Below are 9,908 nucleotides of genomic sequence, written 5' to 3'. Positions count from 1 at the left end.
AAACTATCTCTCATTGGATTTCCTCCCTACTAACTTGACTGGATTTCGTCATACTTGTCGAATAGATCTCAACGTGTATTGTTCAAAAACGAAGTATCTTCTCTGGTAAATATTACTTCAGGCATACCACAAGGTAGTCACCTGGGACCATTACTATTCATTTTGTTTATTAATGACCTCCCACAGGTGACGACCCACTGAAAATATGTATGTCGTTTTCTAATTTAAGCTCACATCTTCCTATTCTGTCTGACCTCAATAAGTTCCAGGCTTGGGCCTCAATAAACTTGTTATCACTAAATTATTCAAAATGCAAAACAATGTCGTTCTCCCGCACTTCTTTTCACACAACCTCGTACACCCTTGGAAACTCCTTATTGGAACGCGTGGTGAAAATTAATGATCTTGGTGTATTGCTCAATCAAAAACTTTGTTTTAATAGCCATATCTCACTTATAGTTAATAACTAAAAATAAATTAATACAATTATATAGTTATACGTAAGCCTAGTTTGCCAATTATGGAGTACTGTTCTGAGGTATGGAATCCACAATATGTATACCAACAGAACTTAATAGAATCGGTTCAAAAACCATTTTTATTATTTGCTTTGCGCATCCCTAATTGGAATCCTGATCGGCACTTACTACCTTAAAAAACCGCAGATTTTGTAACGGCGTAATATTTATACACAAACTGCTGACCGGTGCGGTGTATTCTCCTACTCTGTTGAGAGACATAAATATTGCAGTCCCGTCAAGATACACTCGTGCCTTCCGTCCTATCCGTCTACCAATTGTGAGATCTAATTTTTCCCTTCATGAACCATTCCGTGTTTTATATATTAATTATAATTTAGCCTATCAATGTATATCTTTTGAGTTTTCTATAGATTCTATATCCTCTCAAATTTACTGTTACCTCGGTTCACTAAATGTATAAATGTATTAACTGTTAAGTTGTTAAGTTATAGTTAACTATAAGCCAAATAAATAAAAAAATCAATAAAAAATCCTTAAATGTAATAAATTGCTAGTCTAGCGGAAAATACAATAGCCACCTGCACACCCTAATCGAAGTCATAAAAAACCAATGCAGCTCCAGAACAGATTACGACCTTTCTATATACAGCACGTCAAAAAAAACTGTCCTAAAGCCTATCAAAACTACACTAAATTCCGCGTTACGAACATCGTTAGGAGCATTCTTCTCTACGCCAACTAACAACCTCTACCTTGAAGCAAATGTCCAATCAATAGAAAATAGAACCGAATATCTCAAAACAAAATTAGTCCACACTATTCTTCAATCCAAAGACAGCCCGCTCAACAAAATAATGCAACATCTCAACACCACAAAAATAAAAAATACAGAAATTCGACGATCGACCAATGCATTAAAAGCTGCCTTCACTTCGATACCCAGTCCCGCGCTACTAAAAAATTGAAAGCAACAAAACCTCCCTGGCTTATAGTTACAGCCCTAATAAACGTCAAATTAGGCAGTACCAAAAAATCAACCACGAAAAAGTTCCTTGACATCAAGCACAACTTATAAAGGATAAATTTTCTTTTTTATATACCGTTGGTTCAATGAACATTGATATTATAGTTCTCGCAATCACCGCAGAAGAGGAGATTATAAAGCAAGCTGTCCTACCAAATTACTCCTTAGTTTACTCATTCCAAAATATCCAGGAAATACTTAACTTTATGAGATCAACTAACCTACTTCAACCTATTTAAATTGTTAAACTCTATCTCATCCTTTTTCTTTGTAAATATTAGTTATTAAGAAACTTGTAGGTTTATAATTTAGTCCGGACGTAAGTCTTAGCAACTATAGCCGTTTCCCCCCTGTACCTAAAGTTTAAGCTTTTGGTAACAGTGTACAAATAAATAAATAATAATAATAATAATAATAATTATAATAATACTAATAATAAAAATAATAATAATAATAATAATAATAATAACAACAATAATAAAAGTAATAATAATAATAATAGTAAAATTAATAATAATAAGGAAAAACGATATAATTGAGTGCCTTGACTATCAGATACCCGTTACTCAGCTTAAGGGAGCAAAAGGGAAATGGAGATATATAAGAAGCAAAACTATATTTTAGGGCACCAATTATCGACTATTTCAGTAGATGTTATGTGGGTGGCAGACAGATTTAGGCGATTTTTCCAATTCTGTGCGTTAGAGTAGGCGTGGCACCTTTTTGTGAGTCACTAGGTATTGATGAGGCAAATAAATTACATTTAATAAATTAAATTTAAATTTAAATTAAATTTTGTTTCTATCATAAAAACTGTAGGTGGTACAGATTTTCGCGGATTGTGGGCGTTAGAGTGCGCGTGGCACCCCGCTGCGCTGCGTAGAAAGCCCAGAAATCTACATGCAGGCGCTTGACACCACGCCAGGGTCCAAGCCTCACGGTTTTACCCTTCGACCATTCTCCCTCTACCGCTATCTGTTCGCTCCTTCTTCAGGGCCATTCAGTGTAGAGCCATCTCTCTACGAGGCGCTACAAGCGAGCCGAGGGACACTACGAGCATCCCCAGTCGAAGGAAGGAGTCAGCAATCTTCGAGTCAAAACATCAACAAGCAAAGATGAGCAATATCAGCAGCCAGTGGAACCAGTACGTGACGACACCGAGACCAACCGAGTCACCTGCACCGCACTTACCGCCGTCTGTAAACTAGCAAACAAAAGATTTCGCAGAACATGAAATCCCATATATTGAGGGGGAAAACTTGAAGGTGATGTATAACCTGCTCTGCTTTTTACTTAAGCCAGCACCGCCACCGAAAGTCCAGAAGCAATTCCGGGCCAGAGAAGCACAAAACTCTTCTGTAGACCTGGTGGTCACGATACGCATGGAAAATCAGCATGAAAAAATTACTCTTCTGCGCTGCATCGGAGCTTACTGTCGCACATTGAAACAACAACTAAGCATGCATATAATCGGCTTCGACTCACAAGTGCGTGGACTAATTATTATATTAAAGGCAATAGAGAGCGAGCAGCCATACAATGCTTAGAGTACGATGTTTAGTGAACGAAATTGAAGAGTTAAGGCATTTATTTGTTAATTTTAACATCGATGTTATATGTTTGTCCGAAACTTGGTTTTCGTCTTATGTTAGTGATTCCTTAGTGGAGTGTAGTGGCTATAATCCCTTTCGTTCAGACCGAGATAGCAATTCTGGGAGAGTAGCCATATATAAACAAAGTTCGTTTTGTTAAAATTTTCATGTATTATCAATTTTAAATGCCAATGTTTTCAAACCTCGATTTATTTATTAAATTTATAATATTAATACAGACTTAACTGAAACCCATATAGTTTATAGGAACATTAAAAATATGTACCGACCATAATTTGAGTGACTGGGACTCTATTTATGACTACAAAAATATTAATTCTCAATTAACTGTACTACAAGATAATATAATATACTTATATAATCGATCAGTATCATTAGTTATGAAAATGAGAAAGCCACGTGAAAATCCTAGTTGAGCAAGTACAATTTTATCACAATTAATTAATCAAGAGAAACGCAAATATTTTTGTTCAGTTTTAATAAACCAACAATGTGTCAGCAGAAATGGTCTGATATTAAAAAACTAGGCATAGGAAAATCAAACACTACCCGATGTGATGCCAATCCTTATAAACAAAAAATTTGTAGACTATAAAGTAACTAATTTGTTCTGTATCAGGATTAAGTTCACAATAAGTTTCTCGTTTTATGCCTTCGATTCGTACTGACTCGATCGTAAAATCATCTGCTTCTCAAGGATCGGATAGTGTGACCAGAACAGATTAAACTATTCGGCCCTGTTCGATAAAATTGAGTATATAAATATAACACTTAAAGCTAGTGTAGTGCAGATATAATAGTAAGCCTGTTACAATACATACTAGCAAGCAGGTTTTACAAATTGAACATTTGGTTATATAATGCTTACAACCAAGTGCCAATTATGATTTAGATATTTTCCCCATCCCCGCGGCCACCGATGTAAGGAGCTGTGGGGTAGCTATGTGGCTTTCTTAGCAGAAAGATACGGTGGGAGAACTGCTCTCCGTTACTGTCTGCTAGGCTAGACAATCAATTCAATAATTAAATATTCAAAAATAGCGGCGTAAGCCGGAGTAGATTTTATGGTGCTTTGGCTCTTTATTCATCAAGATCATAAAGTGAACTAAAGTTCACGGATGCTCGTGGAATCTTCGCTGACCAAGCACAAAATTGTTAAAGTCAGTCATTTTAGTTGGCCAACATGTTCATCGTCATTTATGTTCTCACGACCACTTTAAAACCACTCGTGCACTTTGCTACGGGTTAGGCAATCACCGCCATAAATTTGTTTTATCAATTGAAACGTTTCGGTAAAAGTTTTACCAATTTTAAAACAAAATTTAATGTTGGTTTTTTGCTTGAAGCTCATTTTCGCACCGATGGCAAAAACATACTAACATTTAAAATGCAATAACCTCACTTCCAATAGTTGAAATGAAATTAGAAGATGAAATTTTTAATGGAAGTCGATAAACGATATCAGATTTTAACGCACATATAGATGTCGCCACTAGAGAGCGCGAGATTAAAAAAGTCCTGCTTACTTTGGAAATCACCTTGTATATCTATATATTTTATTATCCCATTTTTATATACTTATATTTTATTATTCCATTTTTTATATATTATTTACCGAAAATTCCATAGAAACTGTGTGAAATTCAGACGAAATCATCATTGAAATTCATAGAAATAGAATTGAACATCTCCAAAACATCGATTTATCGCATTTTGACAGAACATTTGAGCTTACAAAAGGTGTGTGCATGGTTTGTTCCGCACAAATTGACCGACGTCCAAAAATTGCTCAGAACCGTGCGACTTCTACCTTTTCGGAAAAATGCATTTGCCGATGAAAGGAAAGCGTTATGCAGACGTAGAGGCCATTCGAAAGGCTTTCACCGGCATACTGGCGGACATACCGGGCAACGAGCTAAAACACTCGTTCGACATCTTTTGCACCGTGCAAAACGCTGTATTAAAGCAGAAGGAGACTATTTTGAATAAAAAAAATTGATTTTGCCAAAAAAAACTATTTGTTCTGTCTTTTTTTTAAAAGTCCTGTTTACTTTGGAACTCATCCCGTAAATGGACCAATGGTCCAGTAAGTATAAACTGGTCCTGCCTGCTGGGAGCTGGTTGTTATCTACTCCCCCTTAAGTTTGTCGCCGTCTTCGGTGATAACCAACTCATCGATGGCCTTCTGCAACTTGAAAGATGTTCGCCTCCTACTCCAGCGTTCTTGCAATAGAATCAAGCCGCACAATGCAAGGCTAATGACGACTCCCACGGCGAACCAAATCTTCAGGGAACCCCCGGCCGACACGTCGTCTCTGAGCTCCTGTATAAGGTGCAGGTTGTGTTCGTTCACCCGCTGTAGTAGCGGTAGGCTCAGCAAATGGTCATGCCCCGTGATATATACTAGGGGTGAAGCCGCAATCCCCGGACTCTTACTAACCGAGTTTTTGAGACTTAGGTAGACAGAGTCGTTTATGATCGCCCTCCTCCTGAAGGTGACAAGATAGGACCCCTTGACGGTAGCAGTGGGCCCGTCGTCGATGGTAACCCTCGCCCCTTCTTCGTTGACGATTATTATCCCGTCAAGTACGAGTGTAAGGGGTTTCAGGCGTCGGGAAGCCATCCCGCCTGCGTACAATTGACGGGCGCATGTGTCGTGTGTGCCCCTTTTGCAGAAAGTGGCCTAGCTAGTGGAGGCGCAATCGGAGACCGCTAGGATCCCGTCATCACATTCTGCTACCGTGTTGTCCTCCAGCTTCAATATGGTGTGGTAGTGCGCGACCGGGAAGAACAGGATCTTCTTACAAATAAACTTAACCTTAGGATACTGTACTACAATATGGTTGACGGCATTAGATTGAACAATTTTAATTTTAGAAACATCCATAAGACCAACTATGGGGACCTCGTTAAGCTGCTCGTCAGAGATAGCCTTAATGTGGTTGAATATGGTTGGATTAATAATGTTGTTTTTAGCAAGGGTAATAGTAACCATAAAGCTTGGGATTTCGGATATTAGCAATCTATTTTTAGCGTGGAGGGTTTCGAACAAATGACCTGAGTCAACAAGCTCGTCCCTTTTCTCTTTGAGGATCCAATCGACTGTGTCTGTGAGTAAATTGATGTGTTTTTGTATTTTTGTATTAACTACAACCTGTCTATTGTTAGCCTCGATAAGCGATGCCTGATTGGTATTAATACTACTAAGGTCATCCGCGTCGGGCGTACCCGCCACGACCTTAAGAACTGAGCCCAAAAAATCAAGGCTTCTGGCCATCCTATGGTGTACCTTGAACTCATCCAAAATTTTCTGGGCATGTTTGATATCGACTTCCAGTAGTTTTTTCATGTGGGACTGTGGGAACAATTTGAGCATTCTGACCGTGGAGTCAATTATGCTAGAAAACTCGGAAAGTTTTGTCGAGTGCCTAACCGCGGGCTTGCGGTGGTCAGTAGTATAATAGATATTATGGCGAGCGTGCGGAAATTATAGCAAATATTGAATGTTAATATAAGGGCGAATGTGGCAGATGAATTGCCTATCTGATGTTGTGCTTATAGACCACCCTCCACCTAATGAGAAAAGATGTTCCCAGATCTTTTTCCACACGCTCTTCTAAAAAACCTCTTCTGTAGACCTGGTGGTCACGATACGCATGGAAAATCAGCATGAAAAAATTACTCTTCTGCGCTGCATCGGAGCTTACTGTCGCACATTGAAACAACAACTAAGCATGCATATAATCGGCTTCGACTCACAAGTGCGTGGACTAATTATTATATTAAAGTCAATAGAGAGCGAGCAGCCATACAATGCTTAGAGTACGATGTTTAGTGAACGAAATTGAAGAGTTAAGGCATTTATTTGTTAATTTTAACATCGATGTTATATGTTTGTCCGAAACTTGGTTTTCGTCTTATGTTAGTGATTCCTTAGTGGAGTGTAGTGGCTATAATCCCTTTCGTTCAGACCGAGATAGCAATTCTGGGAGAGTAGCCATATATAAACAAAGTTCGTTTTGTTAAAATTTTCATGTATTATCAATTTTAAATGCCAATGTTTTCAAACCTCGATTTATTTATTAAATTTATAATATTAATACAGACTTAACTGAAACCCATATAGTTTATAGGAACATTAAAAATATGTACCGACCATAATTTGAGTGACTGGGACTCTATTTATGACTACAAAAATATTAATTCTCAATTAACTGTACTACAAGATAATATAATATACTTATATAATCGATCAGTATCATTAGTTATGAAAATGAGAAAGCCACGTGAAAATCCTAGTTGAGCAAGTACAATTTTATCACAATTAATTAATCAAGAGAAACGCAAATATTTTTGTTCAGTTTTAATAAACCAACAATGTGTCAGCAGAAATGGTCTGATATTAAAAAACTAGGCATAGGAAAATCAAACACTACCCGATGTGATGCCAATCCTTATAAACAAAAAATTTGTAGACTATAAAGTAACTAATTTGTTCTGTATCAGGATTAAGTTCACAATAAGTTTCTCGTTTTATGCCTTGGATTCGTACTGACTCGATCGTAAAATCATCTGCTTCTCAAGGATCGGATAGTGTGACCAGAACAGATTAAACTATTCGGCCCTGTTCGATAAAATTGAGTATATAAATATAACACTTAAAGCTAGTGTAGTGCAGATATAATAGTAAGCCTGTTACAATACATACTAGCAAGCAGGTTTTACAAATTGAACATTTGGTTATATAATGCTTACAACCAAGTGCCAATTATGATTTAGATATTTTCCCCATCCCCGCGGCCACCGATGTAAGGAGCTGTGGGGTAGCTATGTGGCTTTCTTAGCAGAAAGATACGGTGGGAGAACTTCTCTCCGTTACTGTCTGCTAGGCTAGACAATCAATTCAATAATTAAATATTCAAAAATAGCGGCGTAAGCCGGAGTAGATTTTATGGTGCTTTGGCTCTTTATTCATCAAGATCATAAAGTGAACTAAAGTTCACGGATGCTCGTGGAATCTTCGCTGACCAAGCACAAAATTGTTAAAGTCAGTCATTTTAGTTGGCCAACATGTTCATCGTCATTTATGTTCTCACGACCACTTTAAAACCACTCGTGCACTTTGCTACGGGTTAGGCAATCACCGCCATAAATTTGTTTTATCAATTGAAACGTTTCGGTAAAAGTTTTACCAATTTTAAAACAAAATTTAATGTTGGTTTTTTGCTTGAAGCTCATTTTCGCACCGATGGCAAAAACATACTAACATTTAAAATGCAATAACCTCACTTCCAATAGTTGAAATGAAATTAGAAGATGAAATTTTTAATGGAAGTCGATAAACGATATCAGATTTTAACGCACATATAGATGTCGCCACTAGAGAGCGCGAGATTAAAAAAGTCCTGCTTACTTTGGAAATCACCTTGTATATCTATATATTTTATTATCCCATTTTTATATACTTATATTTTATTATTCCATTTTTTATATATTATTTACCGAAAATTCCATAGAAACTGTGTGAAATTCAGACGAAATCATCATTGAAATTCATAGAAATAGAATTGAACATCTCCAAAACATCGATTTATCGCATTTTGACAGAACATTTGAGCTTACAAAAGGTGTGTGCATGGTTTGTTCCGCACAAATTGACCGACGTCCAAAAATTGCTCAGAACCGTGCGACTTCTACCTTTTCGGAAAAATGCATTTGCCGATGAAAGGAAAGCGTTATGCAGACGTAGAGGCCATTCGAAAGGCTTTCACCGGCATACTGGCGGACATACCGGGCAACGAGCTAAAACACTCGTTCGACATCTTTTGCACCGTGCAAAACGCTGTATTAAAGCAGAAGGAGACTATTTTGAATAAAAAAAATTGATTTTGCCAAAAAAAACTATTTGTTCTGTCTTTTTTTTAAAAGTTCTGTTTACTTTGGAACTCATCCCGTAAATGGACCAATGGTCCAGTAAGTATAAACTGGTCCTGCCTGCTGGGAGCTGGTTGTTATCTACTCCCCCTTAAGTTTGTCGCCGTCTTCGGTGATAACCAACTCATCGATGGCCTTCTGCAACTTGAAAGATGTTCGCCTCCTACTCCAGCGTTCTTGCAATAGAATCAAGCCGCACAATGCAAGGCTAATGACGACTCCCACGGCGAACCAAATCTTCAGGGAACCCCCGGCCGACACGTCGTCTCTGAGCTCCTGTATAAGGTGCAGGTTGTGTTCGTTCACCCGCTGTAGTAGCGGTAGGCTCAGCAAATGGTCATGCCCCGTGATATATACTAGGGGTGAAGCCGCAATCCCCGGACTCTTACTAACCGAGTTTTTGAGACTTAGGTAGACAGAGTCGTTTATGATCGCCCTCCTCCTGAAGGTGACAAGATAGGACCCCTTGACGGTAGCAGTGGGCCCGTCGTCGATGGTAACCCTCGCCCCTTCTTCGTTGACGATTATTATCCCGTCAAGTACGAGTGTAAGGGGTTTCAGGCGTCGGGAAGCCATCCCGCCTGCGTACAATTGACGGGCGCATGTGTCGTGTGTGCCCCTTTTGCAGAAAGTGGCCTAGCTAGTGGAGGCGCAATCGGAGACCGCTAGGATCCCGTCATCACATTCTGCTACCGTGTTGTCCTCCAGCTTCAATATGGTGTGGTAGTGCGCGACCGGGAAGAACAGGATCTTCTTACAAATAAACTTAACCTTAGGATACTGTACTACAATATGGTTGACGGCATTAGATTGAACAATTTTAATTTTAGAAACATCCATAAGACCAACTATGGG

The 9,908-nt window shown here is 38.4% G+C and overlaps 1 protein-coding gene across 1 annotated transcript; it reads left to right on the top strand.

Moving 5' to 3' along the window:
• The first annotated feature begins 320 nt into the window (after positions 1-320).
• On the top strand, positions 321-5,119 carry LOC122818768 (uncharacterized). Its single transcript, XM_050889856.1, has 4 exons — positions 321-410; positions 2,516-2,650; positions 2,805-2,993; positions 4,749-5,119. The coding sequence occupies exons 1-4, from the start codon at positions 321-323 to the stop codon at positions 5,106-5,108; spliced, it is 774 nt and encodes a 257-aa protein (XP_050745813.1). The 3' UTR covers positions 5,109-5,119.
• The last annotated feature ends 4,789 nt before the right edge of the window (positions 5,120-9,908 follow it).

The sequence above is a fragment of the Drosophila biarmipes genome, unplaced genomic scaffold (genome assembly GCF_025231255.1).
Source record: "Drosophila biarmipes strain raj3 unplaced genomic scaffold, RU_DBia_V1.1 ptg000008l, whole genome shotgun sequence".
Taxonomy (NCBI): Eukaryota; Metazoa; Arthropoda; class Insecta; order Diptera; family Drosophilidae; genus Drosophila; species Drosophila biarmipes.
Note: the sequence above shows the minus strand (reverse complement) of the source record. Positions and strands in the feature narration are given on the sequence as shown.

Coding starts and splice junctions, on each gene's coding strand:
- LOC122818768 (XM_050889856.1), top strand. CDS start 321: ATGTCGTTCTCCCGCACTTCTTTTCACACAACCTCGTACACCCTTGGA. Junction 411..2,515: donor TGAAAATTAATGATCTTGGT/GTATTGCTCAAT, acceptor CATTCAGTGTAG/AGCCATCTCTCTACGAGGCG. Junction 2,651..2,804: donor ATCAGCAGCCAGTGGAACCA/GTACGTGACGAC, acceptor TTTTTACTTAAG/CCAGCACCGCCACCGAAAGT.